General features: G+C 47.8%; 1 protein-coding gene across 3 annotated transcripts in view; it reads right to left on the reverse strand.

Annotated features, from left to right (window-relative positions):
* Window positions 1-23,182, reverse strand: part of Frmd5 (FERM domain containing 5) — a 268,059-nt gene that overhangs the window by 38,685 nt on the left and 206,192 nt on the right. For all 3 annotated transcript variants that reach the window (XM_028878724.2, XM_028878723.2, XM_028878722.2), the window contains exons 2-4: window positions 7,439-7,543; window positions 2,198-2,240; window positions 1,677-1,755 (exon numbers count right to left, since the gene is read on the reverse strand). In XM_028878724.2, the coding sequence (XP_028734557.1) occupies window positions 1,677-1,755; window positions 2,198-2,240; window positions 7,439-7,543 (227 nt within the window). The remainder of the gene's footprint in view (window positions 1-1,676; window positions 1,756-2,197; window positions 2,241-7,438; window positions 7,544-23,182) is intronic.

Below are 23,182 nucleotides of genomic sequence, written 5' to 3' on the forward strand. Positions count from 1 at the left end.
TCCCCATGGACCTGTCTGAAGCTACTGGGCTGCTCATTAAGATGGTGGCAGTCACTTTCAGTCCCATGAAGGCGAGCAGAACTCACAGTTCTCACATTTGCATCGCTGTCCTCTGTGCTTTATAGTTGGCAGGTGCATACAGCTCTATCCATGTCCAGGAGGCAGCCTTCCCGGTCTTGACTCCAGAAGATTCTCCTCAACCCACACTGGGCTCCACATGAAGCCACTTGCCCTCCTCCCTGACTCCTCCACCTTCCTTGTTTTCAATCCATACTTCCTGTTGTTTTTCTACACTACTTCCTGATTCTCATCCTCTCTCCCTTTCCTGATTTCCCTTCTGAGACAACCCTCCATCCCTTTCACCCAATATAAAGCCAGCAGCATGCTCTTCCACAGTAATGGAAAGGATTCTGCATTTCCTCTTCTTTTGTCCCTTTGGAATTTTTACAAAGTAGTTCAGGATCCAGAACAGATCTCAAGGTTATATGGGACAAGTTGCCTCTACATGACGGCAGTTACCTCTTCTCTTCTTCTCCTCTCCTCTCCTCTCCTCTCCTCTCCTCTCCTCTCCTCTCCTCTCCTCTCCTCTCCTCTCCTCTCCTCTCCTCTCCTCTCCTCTCCTCTCCTCTCCTCTCCTCTCCTCTCTTCTCTCCTCTCCTCTCCTCTCCTCTCCTCCCCTCCCCCCCCTCCCCCCCTCCCCTCCCTCCCTCCCTCCCTCCCTCCCTCCCCCCCCCCCCCCCCCCCTCTCTCTTTCTTTCTTGGTTTTTTGAGACAGGGTTTCTCTGTGTAGCTTTGTGCCTTTCCTGGAATTCGCTTTGTAGACCAGGCCGGCCTCGAACTTACAGAGATCCGCCTGTCTCTGCCTCCCGAGTGCTGGGATTAAAGGCGTGCGCCACCACCGCCCGGCCAGTTACCTCTTTTCTGACTTTGCTTTCTCCAAGGCAGTGGAGAGGGGATTAGAATTAACAGTGCCATTTCTTCCCCAATGGTCCCACCTGCCACAGGTGAACATCAGGGTTTTGCTGAAGACAAAATAAGGGACCCCAGCAACCCAGAACTTCTGAATCTCAGAGGCAAGGCTTAGGATGAGTCTGGTTTACATGTACAAAGCCGATCCTGTTCACTGACCCTCTGGCAGGGTGGCTGTAGGCTAGAGGCTCTTTCTCTTTCTCCAGTGGAAGAGACAGGGCTCATGGCATGCCTACCCCAGAACATGCTTCCCACAATGAAGAGAGCTTCACGCACCTGCTCAAACAGCATGCTGGGATCTACTCGTTTGATCTAGAATTTCCATGTTTTCCACCCTGCCTTCCCATATCACACCTTGGTATTTCCCAAGTATATCCTTTGGGCCACTGGAGTCTATTTCCAAGCCTGAAATCAAGCAGCTGTGTCTCCAAAGCCATCAACAGAGCCACCTTATAGGCAAGAGAAAAACCTGCGGGCGGTTCAGCAATCAGTGACCCCAGAGCCCTTGTAGAGAGAGCAATTGGAGACTCAAAAGAGGAAAGTTCCAGCTGCTCCACCTCCAGAGACCAGGAACAAAGAAAGTGGGAGGCCAGAAAACACAGAACAGGTTCTATCTAGGAAGCGTTCCTCCAAAGAGAGCCGGGCACTTCCAAAGTTCCCACCCTCCCCACAGGCCACAGTGGCCGGGAGTCGCGTGTCAGTCTTACCTGGTTATTTCTTCTTTCAGGGCAGCAGGGTCTGCAGGGTAGAACTTCACACGGAAGCACATGGTGAACGGAGGCTGGGCTGCAGGAAAAGGAGCCTGTTAGGAGAGGCCCTCTCCAGGAGACGATCGGGTTCCCCTCCTGGCATGCACAGGCCCCTGAACCATAAGGAAAAAAAATCCCTTTGTGGGGCTAGACATAAGGCTCATCATTGGGAGTGCTAGCTGAGGACCCAAGTTCAATTCCCAGCACCCACATGGTAGCTTGCAACCATCTGTAACTCCAGATGTCCTCTTCTAGCCTCCAGGGTATCAGGGTATCAGGCACACACATGGTGCACATACATACATACATACATACATACATACATACATGTAAGATAAACTAAAAAAAAAACCTTTTGTGGATAGGGCCATTATATACTATAGTAGTGGAAAATTACACACGTAGACCAAATCTTACTACCCTGGGTGTCTCCTCCCGTCCCCCCAGTGGCAAAGCTTGGATTCTTTATGAATACTCACATCTCAGCTGCTTCACCACGGACTTTGTAAACTCCAACCAGTGCTGAAAACAGAGAGCACAAGACAGGACAATCCTCGTGAGAAGTGACGTCACGGGAAAACTGTTTTAGCCAACGGAAATGGCGAGACGGAATGCAGTCTGCCCGGGGTAAAAGCAGCCCCAAAGCTTAGGTATGAATAGAAGTTTGGAGAGGAAAGTCGTGTTCTGAAATAAGCACCAATGATGGGCCAGCTGTGAAAGGGGAAACCGTCCCTGCTTCAGGTGCCATTCCCAGGGTTCCTGGTGACAACCCCCCCACCCCCAAAGCAGGATGCCCCAGCTTCGAGCCCTGTTCCCGGCAGGCCCACAGGCACAGATAACCACGCATGTCTGTATAGTGGGCTTGGCTTGAGTGGGAGCTGCCGGCTTAATGTTTGGTGTGCATTGTAGTAAATACCACTTCTTTTGGCTGAGGAGTTGGGTGGAGGGTGTTGGTGGCGACTCTAAAAAGTACTGACAAGAAGAGATTTCAGAGTGAGGAGGAACTAGAGATGGCTGGTGTGTACGTCCATTTTTTTCTGAGTAACACAGGTAGGCAATCCTTGTGTTACTCAGGCTTTCCTGGCACACGAGGATATTTAAAGTCTTAGTTTCCTGTGATCGTCATCTGCAATCAATGTGTAGAATAGTATACTGTCTCCCATGGTGTTTTATAGCTAGAATACAGTAACCCTACATTTCTTATTCTCCCTCATGCCTCTTAAGCTTGGGGGAAGGCAGCAATGAGATTATTCTAATCTCTCTCCCTCTCTCTTTTAAAGATATTTATTTATTTGGTGCGTGCGTGCGTGCGTGCGTGCATGCGTGCGTGTGCCATGTGAGTGCATGTGTCCACAGAGGCCAGAAGAGAGTGTCAGGAAGCTGAAAGCTAGAGTTAATGGTGGTTGTCAGCTGCCCAATGTGGGTGCTGAGAATAGAACTTGGGTTGTCTGGAGAGCAGGAAGTGCTCCTAACGGCTGAGCATCTCTTCCCAGCTTAGCTCATCATACATCGTTTCTCAAATCTCTGTGGGTACTTTATAAAATTCATTGCTGATGCTTGTTGCTTTTGCATTAAGCAAGTAACTTGCCGAATGGTAGACAGCTAAAACTGCTATTATTTGGGGGTTGACTGCTTTGGAGGTAGCTTAAAGATGCTAGCTGTAACTTCGCTGAGGACAGGAACTGACTTGTTTACCAAATAATTGCCAGGGCCTAGTACATGGGCAACTTGTAGTTATGGAATGGGCAAAGGGATGGGTTCCTCAGTGCTCTCTTTTCTGGCTACTTCTGCTTAGTCTTGGCAGAGACCTCCTTCTGCAGGAAAGTAGCCAGGCCATGCAGACAGCCTCCTGGCTTCCCTCGGCTCCCAGCTCTCGCCTTCTGGGCTGGGCTGTGGGTCATGTAGTTAATGGACTCACTAAGAGCCAGCTCTGTCAGCTCCACATGGATAATCTGGGCTGACATTCTGCTCTCTTGCTTCCTCTGATCTGGGCTCCCACGAGGCTGGCAACTTATTAAAGCCACTCAGCGTGGTTAAGAGGCCCTTCTCACATTACACGGCCCACCGCAGCTCTGCTTCGCAGGGGAGCCATGGGAGCTGCAGCCTTGCCTGGGAAGGTGCAGGAGGCCTGTCCGGTTCAGAGCGTAACAGGCCCAAATAGTGAGAACACAGCGGATGTCGGGGAGGCAGCAAACGGAAGCCTAGATTGACAGGTCGGAAAAAGAAGACAGAAATGATAGGGACTGATCGAGACATGCGGTCTGCAAAGGGAAGATGAGCTGAGTTACAGAAAAGGTGCCTTCCCTTGGCCTTGGCAAGAGACCGTTTTCGTTTGGACTGCAGTGAGGGGCTCAGGAGAGGACTGGAGTTGGGGAACCTTAGGAAGAGTTGGACAAGCTGTCACAGCTTGTCTGAGGGATTTTAGGGGAGAAAGCTTGAGATTGTCCCAGCAATGTGGTGACAGCCTCTTGTAGACTGAGTCCCAGAACTAACGCACACGGATAACATGAGGTGAGATCAGGGACAGAGGCAAGATTCAGAGGGGATCAAGTCAGAGGGGAACCATCTTCACACTCTGAGGCTTGAAAGGGCGCAAACAGAGGTGGAAGAAGGGCAGAGGCTCAGGCTGAGTGGAACGGCAGGGCACGCCGGAGGCAGCTGAAGAGAAGTGTGGGGAGGAAGGAGCCCCAGGACACTCAGTGAGCACCCTTGGGAGTGGGGAATTCACTTCCTGTACCTCTACCATGAATTAGTGGGTTTAGAATAGCATCATCACATTGAAGAAGGCATTTAAGACTTCTCCAGGACTCTCACGGGCCTCTGTACTCCACGCTCCTTTTCTGAGGAGAGTCACCTCACTTTTGGGCTACCATGTGACTTCAGCATGCAGCCTCAGAAACCACACAGGCTACAGAACCAGACTGCCCTGGCTCCGGACTGGCCTCGCCACTTACTTTGGTTGGATAACCTGGCTTAATCTACTGGAGTCTCATCACGTGCCTTAAGGACTGCATGATGGGACATGCGTGGAGCTCTTGGCTCAGCACCAGGCACACTTGGTGCTCCGTCTCCATGAGCCTGCTGCCGAGCTTAGTATACAGCAGACTCTTCATAAAGGCTAAGCTCTTCTTTCCCAATCTTCTCTTGTTCATACTCCTTAATTTTTTTTTTTTTTTGGTTTTTCGAGACAGGGTTGCTCCATGTAGTTTTGGTGCCTGTCCTGGAACTCACTCTGTAGACCAGGCTGGCCTCAAACTCACAGAGATCTGCCTAGCTCTGCCTCCCGAGTGCTGGGATTAAAGGTGTGTGCCACCGCCGCCCGGCCATAGTCCTTTAATCTTGATCAACTCCACATACATCCTTTTTCTCCTCAAGCACATTCTGACCTAACTGAAAAATGATCAACGGGACACATTTTGCCCTTTTACTTTCTATATCGCTATCTCTGGGGCAGATGAAGAGATCTTGGTGCATATGGCCCTCTTGTTTTTTTTTAAGGAGGGAAAGCTTAGCCCAAACAGACACTGGGGTAGGGTGGGGTGGGAGGGCTCATTACTTTCTAGAGAATGGGCACATATAGTAGTAAGGACAGTTTCTTGCTCTCCAGGCACTTTGTGGCCTCACACTAAGGTCAGAGCTAAGCGCAGCGCAGCGTGTCAACAGAGCAGAGCAAGGGACAAACTTGGAGGGGAAATCTCCAAACACTGATGCTGCTCCTCCCTGCCAGGCAGGCAGGGAGGGATACGTACATTAGGAGCGGAGGCAGGGCTAGGCAGAGGAAACCCGCATGGTAGGTGTCTTAGAGTCTTTGCTAAAACGCCTATCTTTAGCACACAACCCTAAACATGACCTGGAGGACACAGTGGCTCAGACGACCAAAGGACAAGCAGCATTTGAGGTCGCACGGTGAAGGGCATATCCACCCAGCATCCGCCATTCTGGGTAGTGCTGGGATGCTGTACCCTATAAGTCTTCCAAGGCCCCTGATAATAGCGGAGACAGTCCTATCTGGAGCTGTGAAGGAAATCCTGGACCTGAGAAGGAGGGCCCTACGGGATTTACGAAGCTCTGCAGGATTTGTGATGGTGTCTTTGGAGAGTGGCAGATGCGCATGGGTGGTGGGCAAGCAGGAGCACACAGCCTGCATGTGCCTGCATATTTTCCCACTTCCGAGGGATGCCAGATAACACAGCCTCACGGTCAGCAAAGGGATGAGGAATCGAAGCTGCAGAAATGCAGGTGTCTACAGGCTGGGAGGACGAAGGTGAACATCAAGGCACCACAAATCATTAACTCATTCTTTCAGCAAATGCGTATTGAACGCCAGCTGAATTCTAGGCCCTGCACGGGCTCCATGGGAGACAATGATGGATGAGATGCAGTCTGCATGTTCCCTCTTGGAACAAAGGCTTTCGTAACACAGTGCAGGAGGTGCTATGATGGGCAGATATTAGAGAACAGAGGGGCAGAGGGGGATATACAACAGGGTCAGGAAGCCTGTAAGCATGACAAGAAGGCAGCTTTGGGGCTGGAGAGATGACTCAGTGGTTAAGTGCTTGTTGCATTTGTAGAGGACCCAGGTTCAGTTCCTAGTACCCCGTCAGGAAGCTCACAACTGCCTGTAACTCCAGCTCCAGGGAATCCACCATGCTCTTCTGGCTGCTGAGGGCATGGACGTACACATGGCATGCACACACACAGACGAACACACATACACATGGATAAAATAAAAAATACATCTTCAAAAAAGAAAGGGGGGGTGGGGTGGACAGTGGTAGCACATGCCTGTGATCCTAGCAGAGGCAGGTGGCTCGCTATGAGTTCAGGGCCAGCCTGGTCTACAAAGCAAGTTTCAGGATAGACAGAACTGTTACACAGAGAAACCCTGTCTTGAAAAAACAAACAAACAAACAAACAAAAAAACAAAACAAAATGAAAAAAAAAAGAAGAAGAAAGAAAGGAAAAAAGAAAGGGGGATAGTCAGGAGAAAACTATGGAGTGTGGAAAGTGAGGAGAAGGAGAAGCATGCTCCAGGCAGGGGAACTTAAGGACTGAGGTCTAAAACGGGAGGCAGGCTTGTCAGAGTTCACAATATCTGGCTAGACCACAGAAGGGAGAAGGTGGGATGGGAAAGTGATGTTGGGGATGATCCAAGGGCCCAAGGGAAGTGGACTTGCTCCTGTCTGAGACACCAGGCTTTGTCAAGGCCCGCGGCCTGCGACTGTCTTCATTGCACAGAGCAGAGAAAAGATTAGAGGCTTTGCAAGGTGCTCCAGGGCTTATGTCCGTTTGGCTCACTCTGTCCTGCCTAGACCAGTCTGGCATTGCCCAGGAAGGCTCTACCTAACCAGGGCAAGATTGCCTGAAATACAGGTCAGCCCATTTCCTAGAGAGGAAGCAAGAGATGCCCCTTTGTGCACTGGGCTCCATGACCTCAACACTAGCCTACCAGCTACACCTCTTGTAGGCATCCATGGCAATTTGCTTAAGCTCTTGAGGCTGCCTTTTTGACATCTGTGAAATGCCGGGTTTCCTCAGCTGAACTCTGGTTCAAGTGACTTTCAGGCTCAGTGCTATGATTTGATGTGATGATACCAACTACAGGGTCTGGCTGGTTCCTGACTCCTGAGGCTAAACTTTGAATATGAGTCACATACAACCAAAGATTCAGGCCTAGTAACTAACCCTGTGCTCCATCTCTGCTTTGAATTTTGACTTACCCGCTGCTTATCTGGGTCCACAAAACGAATCCCAAAGTAGTCTTTCTCAAGTAGGTTCAGGTGGTGGCAAAGGAGGTCAAACAGGTACTGGCCTTTGGCATCTCTCTGCAAAGAAAGCAAGCTCCATTGAGAAATGCATACTCTTCAGGCTGACGTGTGTGTGTGTGTGTGTGTGTGTGTGTGTGTGTGTGTGTGTGTGTGTGTTATAAGAGGTATGTGCATGTGTATGTGCACATATGTATTTGTGTGCAACTCTTGAGGGTGAATTGTGTGTGTGTGCATGTGTGTATCGTGTGCATGTGTGTATCGTGTGCGTGTATGTGTGCATGTATGTATTGTGTGTGTGTGAGTGCATCTGTGTATCGAGTGTATGTGTGCACACATCGAGCCTAGAGCTCCTCTCCCTGAATCTGAAGCTCATTGATTTGGCCAGACTGGCTGGACAGCAAGATTCTCCAGCACTGCCATGCCTTGCTTTTGATTTTGGTTTAATACTTGTAAGAATGATTTAGGAACTGCATTTAGATATAAAGGAAGTGTACACGCATAACTGTCTTCCACAGTGTGATGCTTCACAGTCTCTGGCATTTGGAGGCTTTGAGCACCTGGGAGAAACTCAATAGCTTCCCACCACAGAGATACCAGAACTCGCGAATTCATCCACTGCTCTTCGTCCCCATTGCCAATTCCATAGGTCAAACCACACCCGTCTCTCAGGTGGACTACTTCCTGCGCCTTCTAGTACACTCTCTTCCCACCCTCGCCCTCTTCATCCTTCTCTGCCAGCAACCAGAGTGATCACAACTTAGACATTCTCTTAGACATCACGTCTTGTTTGCTGAATAAGTAAGATAAGCACAGGATAAGCTATACAAATGTACAAAAGATTATGCTACAAAGTTAGTTTCCATCCCCTCCTAGGCCCCATGGTCTTCCTAGGGGCAGCCTGCAAACAGATTGCTAAGTAATAGTCTCTATATATCGGTCCATCTATACGCATGGATGTCACCTTTTAAAAAAATTAAAAAACTAAAAATATGTATTTAATATATATATATACATACATATATATTTATAGTGTGTGTGTGTGTGTCTGTCTGTCTGTCTATGTGCATACCGTGGTGAATGTGTGGAGGTCAGAAGACAACCTTCAGGAGTCAGTTCTCTCTTCCCATCACATAAACCCGAGGACTGAAACTCGGATTATCCAATCAGGTTTGGTGGCAGACCCTCTTATCTGTTGAGCCATCTTGCTAGCCCTTAAAATACATAACACATTTCCCCTCAGAACTGGGGTCCAGGGGCTCACAAGTGCTCTTCCCCCGAGCTTCATTCTAAACCTCCACAATTATACACACTGCTTCTTGCTTTTGTTTGTTTTGTTTTGTCTTCTACTGGAGCTCTTTTGCAAATCCTTCTATAGTAGTGTACATGGCTATGTCTCAGAGTTTTAAACCACTGTATACAGTCCAATGAACCTAATGTTATTTACCCAGGTCCACACTCGTGGAAACAACGGTTCCTAATCTATTACAAGCAATGTGGCAGCGATCTTTAATTACACTACTCACGTCTGCTTAACACAGTCAGTGTCTTCCCGCACTCTCAGAATAAAGTCCTAAGACTGGTCAGGGTCTGTAACGCCCTACAGAGCCCAGCTCTTGCCTCTCTCTGAACATATCCCACATCACTCTCTGTCCTCCACTCCGGCAACAGCCTTTCTGCTCCTGAACATGCTAATGCTCTTCTGCTTCTGTGTCTCTGCATTCCTGCCCGGAACACAATTCCTGGAGCTCCTCTTGCAAAGGTCTACAGACCAGCTGGCTGCCCCAGTTCTGCATCTTGCTGGCTTCTCCCCTGTTTCTCTCTCCTCTGCTTCTTTTGAGCAGCCTTCCCCAGAACTTAGCACAATGTCTTACCCAAGACGGGCAGGACTTCACAGTATCTGTTGAATAAACTACTCAATAGGGAGAAGGTAGGTTGGCTGAAAAGTTACATAAAATACAACAGACCTTCTACTTCCCGGACCTGCCTGGGTACCCTTCCTGAGCCAGGAGGAGAGCGATTTGCAGGGGACCATTCGACACCTGGAGCCCTGCAAGCCCTGTCTCTGCAGCTGTCCCAAGTTGCCCTGCAGCTCAGCTCAGATGCCCTTTGGTAAGCTTATGTGGAACTTTGCAGCCAATTGTCAATGTCTTCTAAGAGCCAAAGACCTTACCCGGTGAAATGGCCAGGTCCACGGGCAATCACGGAAGGGCCTGGCCCTCCTCCAGCAACAGGTATATCATGAAGATTTTCACGAAAGTTTCATTCTTCACCTCCTCTCCTCTGCCGGCTTACCCTATACTATGGAAGAACTCGGGCAGGATGCTAGGGAAGTCTTTCAGCAAGTATCTTTTTTTTTTTTTCGAGACAGGGTTTCTCTGGCCTCGAACTCACAGAGATCCGCCTGGCTCTGCCTCCCGAGTGCTGGGATTAAAGGCGTGCGCCACCAACGCCCGGCTCAGCAAGTATCTTAAGGAGTTTGTTCTTGCAGAGGCCGAAAGACGAGAGCCGCATGGCCAAATTAAAGGAGGAAGCCATGTGAAGGTGCCCTCCCTCCCCTTCTGCTGGCCAGTGCCCCCTCCCTCTTACAACACATTCCTGAAGCAGCACCCAATCCTGCACTCTCTGCTCTCCCGCAGAAACGGGATAGAGTCGTCCTGAGACTGCTGGCTGGTGGGTCCCAAGCCAAGTCTTTAGAAGAACTCCCCCAGCAGCAATGGTCTCTTGGGGCGGGGTCTGTCCACTCTTTCCTTATTGCTGCTGCAGAATATGAGCTTACACTCCTAATTAGAGTCCTCTGGGAGGGGAGAAAATGTGTTCAACTCAGTCTGCAGCGTGCCCTATGTGAGCGAGCCAGCGAGCGCTTCCCTCAGAGCAGTGGAACAGAAGAGGACAAGACACTGGCGGGGTGGTGGTGGGGTTTCCTCTACAAACACTATTCACACCATGGTAGTCACTGCCTTGTGAACAGCTAGCGTGAGTTTTAAAGGCTGAAGCTAATTTCCAACCACACAGAAACCTGGGGAAAGTGTGAGACCAACGCTGTGTCACTGGTTACCCTGGAGAAACAGGCAGTGTGCTCTAGGTGGTTATCATTTAGTCACAGCTCCCAGCCTGCGCCTGTTTATCTTCAGGACAAGGAAGCAGAGGCAGAGCACCCAAGCCCCTATCCCACCCCCCCAAACTTGGAGGCTGTTCTCTTACCACAGACGTTACTGGGTCATAGTAACTTACTAAACACTCATTTAAAATGAATCTAACAGTACATACATATTGAAAATAACAGTGCATGTAAGTGAAGGCATTCATTCTCTCTGCGTGGTGCACAGAACGATGGGAACATTTATGTTTTTGCTCCGTGCCATGCCGGATTCTGGGTCTCTGTTTTGACTATTCTTTGGCAAGGGGACAGAGGTAGCGAGGAGAAAGCAAGCTTGGGCCAGTGACCCAAACCACTTAAGGTTAATTGCATTTTCTGCCTCATAATAAACAGCCTTGGGCGAGAGAGCACTTCATTTGAACCCATCCCGGATGGAATCAGGCATGGTGCACCCTGGTGGGGGAGCAGCATGCAGAAAACCCCATCATTAACCTTGCTCAATCCTGCCAAGCTCAGCGGCACGGAGATTTGAAGTCCAAACTAAACGAGGCTTCATGAGGATGAATAACCATGACTTTCTCCATTCTGGGCCACATGGGGTTAAATGAGAACCTTTATGGGACCTTACAGAGGGGTGGTACAGGGAAGAGGCGGGGTAAGATGGAGGGAGGAGGCGGGGCAAGATGGAGGGAGGAGGCGGGGCAAGATGGAGGGAGGAGGCGGGGCAAGATAGAGGGTTTATAGAAGAGGGCCCTGTGATTCCAAAGTACCAGAGTCCAGGCATGGGAAACGCCACACGCAGACTACGGGACTTCCTGGAAAAGAAGAGCTGGACAAGGCCTGGCTGGGGAAGGACAGCACCAGGGATGGGACGGCTTCCGGCCACCATTCCAGCTTACATTGAAATTTTCTGCAATTGAGGATTCTTGGTCAGTGTCAGGGCCTGCGTGTCTGGGGGTGGGGCCCGGACACTGTGTGAAAGGTTGGTATTGCCACAGAGGAGCCAACACATCAGCTCACCTTCTCAGGGTCAGGCTCAAATCAGTGGAGCAGAAAGTGGGGCAATTCCTGGGGCCTTTTCTGCTTTCTGCCCTGTAGTTCCACACTGCGCTCAGCCCAGCTCTCTAAGGCAAAGCGAGTTTGAGGGCCGAACATGCCGATAGCAGGGCCACGGACATCCTAACCTTGGCATATACTCTTGTTCATTTTCTTTGAAGCAGGGAACTCTTGCTGAGCTCTGGACCCAGGAGCTCACTTTTTCTGCTTTGCTATTAACCATCAAAATCTGTCCAGAAACTTCGGAGGCTGCCGCTAGATAAGCAGCTGGTTCACCAGGAAGCCAGGGGAGAACCAGTGAGGACCATCTGCTGGACCTACTGTCTTACATAGGCTGCCATGGGGTCCATGTGGCTCCTGGCAGAATGGAAAGTCTAGTGTGGAGGGAAATCAGGACTTCAGAGGAAGAGAAGACTGGTGTTCCTTTAGACATTGTTCTCACCTATCCTTCATAAACACAGAAGCCCCTTTGCCTCCACAATCACCATTCTGTATGAAAATGTCAAGGGCTGGGGTTGATTTTCACCACGGCACACTCATCTGGGTAGGTTCATATGCCAGGTTCATGCCGCAGAAGCCCTGTTGGCAATCGTTGCTCAGGTCAGAGAACTGGCTTAGGTCACTGGCACGCATGTGGGTGCGGAGGATGTGCACGCAGAGCGTGAAAACCCCGTTTGACTCATTACACTTTTGCTATGACCCTGGCCGTCAGAGCACAGGCTACAGGTATCGTCAAACCCAAGGCACAAGACTGGCTTGCCTCTCACCCAGTTCTGCTGTAGCAGGGTGTCTGTTCCAGAACCCTTGTCCTGGTCTTTGGACTCTGGTTTCTAGGTGAGGATGGAGATGGACTCCTCAAGGCTTCACAGTTACACTGATGTCTTAGCATCATGTCCAGCCTTTCCTTTCCCCACCTGGTTCCTTGGAGAGGATCCACAAACATGCCCAAAGCCTAGGCGATGCCAGTTATCATATTCTATGTTCATCTCCTAAGACAGGACTTCAAAAAGTTTGTTTTAAAATTAATTTTAATTAATTAATTGTTTTGGATATAGGGTCTTACATAGCCCAGGCTGGTCTCAAATCCCCTTTGTAGCAGAGGCTGGACTCAAACTCCTGATCCTCCTACCTCCAGCTCCAGGCATGAGATACCATGCTTGAATTTTTTTTTTTTCCCCAAGACAGGGTTTCTCCGTGTAGTTTTTGGTGCCTGTCCAGGATCTCACTCTGTAGACCAGGCTGGCCTCGAACTCACAGAGATCCTCCTGGCTCTGCCTCTTGAGTGCTGGGATTAAAGGCATATACCGCCGCTGCCTGGCTTAATTTTTTTTTAAAGGGTGATATAGTGCCTTTAACAATGTAGATGTTTAAGATATTTATTACTAGGTTATGTAATTGGAAACAAAAAACAAAACCTCAGGGCCATTGCTCAAAGAAAACAGAAAGAACAATGAAAACTTACTCAATTCTAGAACCTGCCTCTCAGGTAGGCAGACCTAAGGCAGGGAGCACTGTCTTGTGCAGCTCCTGTCCTACAAGGGACGCTCATTTCAGTGAGACAGATGGATCCAGTGCGAGGCACAAGAGGTGTCTCTCGGTCTAGAAACAATTCTTGGGCCTGGAAATGTATCTCCTAACATGCACTAGAGGAGGGGGCAGAATGCCTCCGTCTTCGGGGCTCCAGGTGTACCCATGGCCCAGCCTTCATAGTGGGATGCAGAGGGTAGGTAGAGGATCCCGGTTCTGCAAACGTGTGGCTGTTCCTCTTGCTAGGTCTGGGCAGTGGGGTGAGTGCATGGTCCCCTGCCCAGCAAGGTCCCTGGCACATTCATGTCACACCTGTGCATCTGCCCAGCAAGTTTACAAACTCCGTGGCCCAGGTCTGCTCAGGCCTGCCTAGCCACCCTGGTTGAGATGTCACTGCTGAAGGTCTCTGTCACCGCGTGTTGTCAATTGAACATTACGTTATTTCAAGGCCACAAAGTGGTTGGAAGCCATTAGGAAAAACACCCAACTGTTGGGTTCTGAGGGCTTCCCCAAGCAAAGCTCTGAAGTGACCACAAGGTTACACGGATCCAGGGTTTCCATACAGGCAAAAGTGGCTTGGGGAAGGGAATTTCTCTTTGGTTTCATGGCACTCGCTGTACCACTGTCCTGCTGCTGGCCTCGTTGTGTTCGTGTTCACCTTTCTCCGAGAGACATGAAGTCTGGCATCCAGTGAGTGCCGCCAGCACAGGTCACAGTCTAGGCCCTTGTCCATGATCTTCCGGAAGTATTCTTTTGATTAGTTAATAAGTGAACCGGGCCAGGCTAATTGGCAATAGCTGATCTTTCTAGACGAGCTACTTCTCCTGGGTCTTCAACTCTATTACCTGGTAAACTCAGTACAGGAAAGGACAGAGAAAGGGCAAGCCGGGGTAAGGCTGTTTTGGGAGATGCTATCCCTGTACAAATCCAAGTCTGACTTAACTTGACATGAACACAGTGTCTCGGTCACTGTTCTACTGTTGTGCCAAGACACCAGGGCCAAGGCAACTCTTATAAAAGAATGCATTTAATTGGGGGCTTGCTTATAGTTTTAGAGGGTTAATCCATTATTATCATGCCAGGAAGCAAGCAGAGCAAACAGGGCACTGAGAGCTTTACATCCTGATCCCCAGGCAGAGAGAGGGTGGGGTGGGGGGGTGGGGTTTTTGAAACCTCAAAGCCCACCCCCTAACACCACCAATGCCCAGACACAGGCAAGGAGAACAGTTCTGCTTCCAGAAAGGCCTCTAGCTGGGCCCTTGCCATTGAGAGGTTATTAAAAGCTCAATATTGGAAAAGACTAATGACTACATTTGCTTAATGATATTGATGTAAACTTTATAGCCAAGCTATTTCAGAGGAACAGGAAAACCACTTCAGTGCTCCCAGGCTCGTGTGGACTGGTGTTAGGATGCTCCTGGAAATAGTCAAATGTCATTTTTTTTTTCTTTTTGGTTTTTTGAAACAGGGCTTCTCCATGTAACCACCCTGGCTGTCCTAGAACTCACTCTGTAGACCAGGCTGGCCTTGAACTCACAGAGATCTGTCTGCCTCTGCCTCCCAAGTGCTGGATCAAAGGCGCACGCCATCTGTCCAATACCTCTTAATAGGCAAGTTGCACATGTATCTTGGGACTTCTCCTTTATCTGATGTTTTATCCAACTTTCTCAAGCATATTCTTGACACCTGGCCAAGGTACACAGGGTCTGAGTGCCATACCATCTCAGATCAACAGGAGATCAGTGACAACCCAGCACCATTAGCCGTCACAGGTCAGGTTGCTTCGGAAAGAGACTGAGACAGGGGTTAGCAGGAGAGAAGTATTCTTGGCACCAGTGTCCATGGAAGGAACAGAAAGGACACCAAGGGACACCAGAGGGAAATGCTAGCTGCTGTGTAACCCTTCCGCCGACCTGGCCCTGGCCCTGGGGGGCCCTTTGGTTGTCTTGCTTTAAGTCAAGAAAGCAGGCCTTTTACATATTCTCCTCGAGCAGTCACCGGGGGCATGTGGGTGAAACAAAGTCCATCATGTCACTCATCCCAGAAAACCTAAATTGTCACCACCTTATCTTAGGAGCCAAGTGTGTTAAAAGCATTCTGTAAGCATTTTATTCTGTAAGCATTATTTCCAAGGGAGGTTTTTACTAATTCCACTTTATAAAGGGGGAAACTGAGGCATAGCAAAGTGAAATACCTAAGAGTATACAACCAGTATGTGAGGCTCAAGTCTGAGTGAATCCTGATAGTTCTTCATATGGCCCGCAGAAGCAACCTGTAGCTCCATCTGTCCGTGCAGCTTGAATTGGCTTTACCGTTCTGTCTCTGATCATAGAGCCATATGTATACGGCCATTTACTGAAGTCTTTTCTGAACTCGTTGACTCTTTTGGACCCGAGCACTACTGACCCTTGTCAACTGGAGAACCATTTTTGCTGGAAGCAGGAAGACACTGGGCTTCTCTGTGAATTTACGGTATTAGTTTCTTTTCTCTTTTCTGTGGCAAACATACCTGCCAACAACGGAAGCATGGAAAGGCAAGCATGGTGGCCAGGGCATGAGGCAACTGGGCACACTGTATCCCCGGATGAAACCAATGCTGGCACTCAGCTTGATTCTTCCTCGTATTTGGTTAGAACCCCATGCCATGGAATGGTACCATCCATATTAGGGCCTACCTTCCCACTTCAATGATGTAATTTAAAATTTCCCTCACAGACATTCTCTTTGGTGATTCTAGAATTCTAGACCCTGTCAAGTTGACAGTCAATATTAACCATCAGCAATCACACAAGTGGAGAAGCTTCAAAAGCTAACTAAAAAGGCAGGTGTGGCCGGGCGGTGGTGGCACACGCCTTTAATCCCAGCACTTGGGAGGCAGAGGCAGGTGAATCTCTCCAAGTTCGAGGTCAGCCTGGTCTACAGAGTGAGTTCCAGGAGGGCTTCAAAGCTACACAGAGAAACCCTGTTTCAAAAAACAAACAAACAAACAAAAGCTAATAAAAAACCCAGTTATTCAGGCAAAAGTGTTTGAAGATTTTTAAACTAAGAAATATGTAGCATTTGAAGCCAAATTGCTTACTTTTTAAAAGTGTGTGTGTGTGTGTGTGTGTGTGTGTGTGTGAGAGAGAGAGAGAGAGAGAGAGAGACAGACAGACAGACAGACAGACAGACAGACACTGTGTGGAGTATGTGCATGTGAAAGGCAGTTGCTTCTGGAGGCCAGAAGAGGGTGCTGGATCCCCTGGAGCTGGAGTTATTGGTGGCTGTGAGCTTCTTTCCCATGTGAATGCTGTAACCAAACTGAGGTCGTCTGAGAAAGGAGTTTATACCTTTATCTGCAGGGCCATCTTTCCAGCTTTTCTGGTGGGGAGATGTTTTTCAAACAAAAAAATTTAAGTTATGGAGAATAGATATTAGCTATTACCAGTCCTGAATCTCCCAGTCTGGGGAGCCAAGGAGGCAGAATAATCCTCTCACACAACCCAAGAGTTGTTCTTAACTTTCTTCTTGTACACCTGCACATCTTGCTCACCTTCAGCACTACCTGTATGGGCCACAGGCAGTTATCAGCTCAAGACAAGCCTTAGCACAGAGACACAGCACTGAGTTGCTCTAGGGGTAAGTTCCTCTCCAGGAGTATCTTCCATGTTGTTCTCAGGCATGCTCTTTTTAAGTTGTCAAAGAAGCTTAGAAAAGCAGTGACCTCAAACCGGTAAGATGTCAAGTGGACAGACTGATTCTGGCACAGCTTCCAGAGTGCACCACAGACACCATCAGACCCCAGGAAAGAATTCTTTCTGCCAGATAGACTCAGAGATGAGGCCTGACGGCACCATTCCCTTCATTTCCCACTGAGTAGAGGATCAATGTGGTGATATTTTATTTGTGCTCAAATGTGGTAATATTTTATCTTGGCTTTCATAAATAAAGCTTGCCTGGAGATCAGAGGAAAAAGGCCAGGGGATGGAAGTTGCCACAACAGAATTATGGAGGAGGGGTGATGCTACCTAAAAGAACTCACAAAGGAAGTGATTCATAGGCTGAGCACTGAGGGGACACAGGGATCTGTTGGCTTAAGAGTGGATGAACAGCCCAGGGAACCGTACCTCAAGAGCAGGACACATTCTAAGAGTTTAAGCTAAATGTTATGGGGCAGCAAGGTCTATGGCAGATCACTTTGGAGGGGTAGACAAAGGTGAGGTGGTGGAGGGCGATGTGGGCTGTGATCATTGTATTGCAAGTGACGGTAACGGTGGAAGGATTTAAGCAGGGAAGTTACTTGTATGGATTTGTGTGAATTATAGACAGTAGAATACTTTCAACAAGGCTATGAGTAGTATGGATAAAGAAATTTCCAGGCAACAGAATATAAAGTATTTACTGAGAAGAGGAGTTACAGAAAAATCAGGAATGGAGAATGATTTCATCTCTGCAAGGAGGCTGGGAGAACAGGTTGAGAAACTGCCTTTAAATTGAGCATTAGCACAAAGACTTTGATGAATGGGTCATTGAATACTGACTTAATTAAGGAAACAATTAAGATTTCTTAGATCATTGACTTATTTATTTTTTGCCAAGCCCTATCTTTGAAAAGTGTTTGCTAGAATACATTTCCTTCTTGAAGTTACTAATATTGTAGCTAATTATTGAAGCATAGAAACCATGTTTATATAAAGACCTAGACATCTCTGTAGAGCAGAGTAAGGTCTCACTATAGAGCTCTGGTTGGCCTGGAACTTACTATGTAGACCAGGCTGGCCTCAAACTCACAGAGATCCTCCTGCTTCTGCTTCCCAAGTGCTGGGATTAAAGACGTGTGCCACCATGTCCAGCTCATTTTTTTTTTTAATGTAGTAAATTAAATTGTAGCTCAGTGGAAGAGTGCTTACCCAGCGTTTACAAGGCCCTGGTATTGCACAAATCCTAAATGGTCTTATAATAAAAACCCAGAGCCAGATATTGGGGTAAATGCTCAAAGATCAGAGGAAACAAACCATGGTCCCTTCTCACCTCTCCAGCTCCTCGGCTGATCCTGTCTCCAGGAATCCTCAGACTGAATGCCTGAAGATCAGAGAACAGAACAAGCCACTGGATTAAACACAGAGGTCAGGCAGTGGTGGCACACACCTTTAATCCTAGCACTTAGGAGGCAGAGATCTGTCTGGATTTCTGTGAGTTCAAGGCCACACTGGGCTACATGAGATTGATCCAGTCTAGGAGAGAAACAGAGCCAGGCAGTGGTGGCACACACTTCTAACCTCAGTATTCTGGAAGCATACACACCATTAATCCCAGCGTTGGGAAGGCTGAGATAGGAAGTGAAATGGCTGGGCAGAGAAAGGCATATAAGGCGTGAGGAGATAGGAACTAGAGCCTTTCGGCTGAGGACTCAGGCATTCAGTCTGAGGATTCCTGGAGACAGAAAGGATCGGCTGAGGAGTTGGAGAGGTGAGAAGAGGCTGTAGTTTGTTTCCTCTGATCTTTCATCATTTATCCCAATATCCAGCTCTGGGTTTTTTATTATAAGACCATTTAGGATTCGTGCAACACCCTGGGTCTGATTCTGAGTCACACACACACACACACACACACACACACACACACACACACACACACACACACACGAATGTAATGAATTAGATCTAACAAATACAATTCTAAGTTCCCTGAGCTGGAGTCTCAGTGATAACCTTCTATGGGTTAGTGATAAGTTCCACACTAAAGAGAGCTCTGTGCAGGAAGCCATGCCTCCCAGGGGCCAGTCCACCAGGGGGAGCCAGCCCACCAGGAGCTATGTAAAAAGGGCTTCCACCTTAGGACTGGTAGTCAGGGGCTGGATTAAAAAGCCAGGGGTGGTGGTGCATAGCTGAATCCCAGCACTCAGGACGGAGGCAGGAGCGTGAAGGTCAAGGCCTGACAGGGCTCCACAGATGGTGAGAATCTGTCTCCACACAGAACAACAGCAAAAAGAAGTACATTAAAGAGAATTGCCAGGGATCAGGCATTTGTTTTCACTTTTAAGCCGAATTCCTCCCAATTCATTTACGTTTTTATTAGCTAAGGGACACTGGGAAATGTGTTCACATATATTTATTCACTGATTGAGTTTTACAAATAATAGCTGCTCGGAATTCGTGATTTTAGAGTGTGTAAAGGTCAAGAATATGGAATTTCAACTAAAATCTGAACTGACAGCCTTAGGACCGGAGTCTCCAGACAAACACCCCTCCCTCCCATACAGCAATCTAGTACAAAGGCTCCCGCTGAGACAAGGGCGCTTCCAACTGCAGTGGCTTAAGACTCCTTATGAGACCCAACAGCTTGCTTTCCAGAGTCCATGGGGCTTTGACAATCTAAATTTAGGCTTGCTTAATGGAGCGGCTTTGCTTTAGAAAACATTTTTGTTGCAAATCTGAAATGCGCTCCCCCGTCAAATACTTTACTCATCTGGAACAATGGGGCAGAGGGGACCAGGATTAGTTAGTACATCTTAACTATTTATAATGAAATGAAGTATTTTCTACTTTCAGTGACTATATATATGTGTGTGTGTGTATTTAAGTTTAAATTAGTCATGAGTAATTAGGCATTAATGAAGACATACAGCATATATTTATGAATAACAGTGCTCCATAAAAGAGAGTACCAAAATATTAAGAATTGGGCTGGGGATATAACTGAATGCTAGAGTGTGTGCCTAGTATATGTGAGGTCCTAGGGTTTTTTTTTTTTTTTTTTTTGGTTTTTCAAGACAGGGTTTCTCTGTGTAGCCCTGACTTCCCCTGTAGACCAGCCTGGCCTTGAACTCAGAGATGCACCTGCCTCTGCCTCCCAAGTGCTGGGATTAAAGGTGTGCGCCATCGCTGCCTGGCAACACGTCCTCATTTTTCAATGCCATGTCCCATTGGTCCCTTCCCTTCCCAATCCCAAGCAGCCAGACACTCATTGCTTTAATGAAAGCTGATTCTCAATATTATCAAAATGATCTCCCTAATTTCCCATCTCTGCACCTTTGGACATGCCTGGAATATTCTCTTCTGATTCTATTTGTTCAAATTACAGCCAAACACAAACACTTAGACAAAGTAATACTGACTCTTGCCAGAATTATTTTCCCTTTATTTGTATATTATTCTGCCATTTGCAATATCCCGTTTTGTTCTAGGTCACTATTTGAGCTCTTAAACTCTATAAATGCCTTAAGGGCCAGGACTATTTTCTCTTGCTATTTTAGTAGTCACTAAATATATATCTTGACTTAATTCCTGGCATGTACTATGTCTAAAGGTCCTTTTGGCACTGAATGTGGCCTTGTGTTATTTAATGGTTTCATGTATGTGTGCATTCACTCCATTGATATTTAAATTCTTCATACAGCTGAGGTGGGAGCTCGTCTCAAGTATGTATCGGGGTCAGCTTAGGGATCCGGGCAGGATTCACACATAGACCTCGAGGGTCCTCTGCCTGCCTCTTCCCCGCAGGATTTTCCTCCACTTCTCAGCTGTTACACTTGTCCCTACGCTTGGCCTCTATGGGTTTGACAGAAACTGGTTTCCCTATAATGACACCAGATAGGGTCTGTCTTTAAGCCAGTAGCCACAAAAGGGAAACTGAGCCCTGCCACCTCTTTCTTCAAAGACAGACCCAACTTCAGTTTCTGCCTGCTTTCTATTAAACCCCAGAGGTGTGAGATGGATCTGTGTGAGGGCCTTTTAATATTTTATTAGTATTTATCATCATCGGTGGGGAAGTTGGTCTCAACACGAAAGACTCGGTCATTACAGAAAGTAGAAGCTGTCTTGGCTAAAATGCCGGATGTCATTGGAGAAATGCTTTTTCCCGCCAAATACAAAGAACTAGAAAGAGTATTAAACAAATGCCAAAGCCACAGTCAGCTGTAAATGGAGGGGGTGGTTTCTACTACCGATTAGTTTAAAGAATAAGGACATTGCTTTTGCCTATTGCATGGGAACATGGTCACAAATGGGTGGATGCTGGATACCTGCGCATTTTAATGGCTGCCATGTTCACACTCTCGACTCACTGTGAATAAGGTAACAGGAAAACCACAGAACGTGGTGGATCCACAGCACAGGCTTGCACTTTGAATGTGCTGAACTGCACAATGATGACTTCTTATGACATTGACAGTCGGGTGGGTCACTGCAGACAGAGCAAAGCTTCCGTCTCTTCAATATCTTTCCCAAGGTCACCCTTCCTCTGACTGACTTTCTTCCTCTACTCTTTCAACGCTCTAGTTCTCTTCATCACCATTATTATTATTACTAGTGGCTTTTTCAGAGAGGGCTTCAGGTAGCCCAGGCTGGCCTGGGATGTAGTTGAGGATGACCTTGAACTCCTGACCCTCCTGTTTCCAGTAATTGCAGGTGTATACTACCACACCAGGCTGGTTTTTTTTTTTTAAGTTTTCTTTATTACATTTATTTATATGTGTGTGCATGCATGTGTGCCATGGCACCCACGTGGAGGTCATTAATAAGGTATTAATGTAAACAGCTCTGTCCTCCTTCCACTGCATGGTCCTGGGGATTGAACTCAGGCCATCAGGCTTGGCTGCAAGTACCTTAACCTACGTGTTCTTGCCCACACTGTTCTCTTTTGTAAAGACAAAGCTTGTGACTGCTGGAGATATGACTGTGTATCTATTCTGCCCCTTATGACCAGGGTGGCCTCATAGAGCAGTGCCTCCGGGGTGTTTGCCTCCTCTCAGTATCGAGTGCGTGTGTCCTCATGTGCAGCATGAGTGTAAGGGCCTAGATCTAACCGTTTCTCCTGTCACACTGAGGAATTCACACACGTGTGGAAATCATACAGGAAGGAAAGCATGCCTAAAGCTGGCAGAATCTGAGCTGTGTGTGCCAGGCATTTTATTATACACATCATCTCTGTGTGTCTCCATTTTTCAGATGGGGACATTCAGGCTCAGAGTCGCTGTTCACTGTTTTCACCCCAACACGCAGCCTCTGTGGCACGTCTAATATAGTAATGTAAACTGCTTTAGAATCATGACGAAGAGGTCTGGGCATACTGGAAGAGGAAGCTGGATCGTGCTACGTGCTCAGGAGAGGAGGCTTTGGGGGTGAACTGGCTGAAGGAAGGGGTGTAAAGGGAGAGTCCTGCTAAGTGTGGCCGGTGGCTTGAGGAGATCTCCAGACAGACGTGATCTCAGACTTCATCTCGCTCTCTCAACCCCCTCCTCCTCCAATGCAATCTCACAGCATCCTGTCCGTTCCTCAAATACCCCAAGCTCATTTTAAAGATAGACTCTCCGAATGCTGGCTTGGTTAATTCATTTACTAAAGTTAATTAAGGCAGCTATGTTGGAAGTCCTGCAGGCAATTCCGTCTTTAAACCTTGAGTAACACAGTTTCAAACACTAACCCACTCCTCTCTGTTTACTTATAAGCTAGAAATGGATAAGCTTTGACATTCCCTGAATTTGGTCCAATGGGAAAAGAAACCCTTCTTACACTTGTAGAAGTGACTCCATTTAAAATTATTACTTATTCTAACTTACCTTATATTGTTATGACAAACACCATGACCAAAAGCAACTTGGGGGCGGGGGAGGTTTATTACACCTTCTACTTCCAGGTCATGGTCCATCACTAAAGGAAGTCAGGGCAGGAACTCAAGCAGGCACTTGAAGCAGAAACCACAATGCTGCTTGCTGGCTTGCTAGATCATGCTCAGCTAGCTTTTTAATACAGTCCAAGACCACCTGCCTGGGGAATGATGCTGCCCACAGTAGGCTGGGCCCTCCTACATCAATCAATAATCAAGACAATCCCCCCCCCCATGTGCCCATAGGCCGGTCTGATCTGGGCAACCTTCCAATTGTGTCTCTTCTCAGGTGATTCCAGGCTGTGTCAAGTTGACAGTTAAAACCAAGTAGGATGTGACTTAACAAATACTTATATTTAAGTAACTGGTTTCATTTTCTGACAGCCTTAAAAGTATGAAATCTTAAATGGTTTACTTTTAGCTAACATTAC

Source organism: Peromyscus leucopus, chromosome 4 (genome assembly GCF_004664715.2).
Source record: "Peromyscus leucopus breed LL Stock chromosome 4, UCI_PerLeu_2.1, whole genome shotgun sequence".
Lineage (NCBI taxonomy): Eukaryota > Metazoa > Chordata > Mammalia > Rodentia > Cricetidae > Peromyscus > Peromyscus leucopus.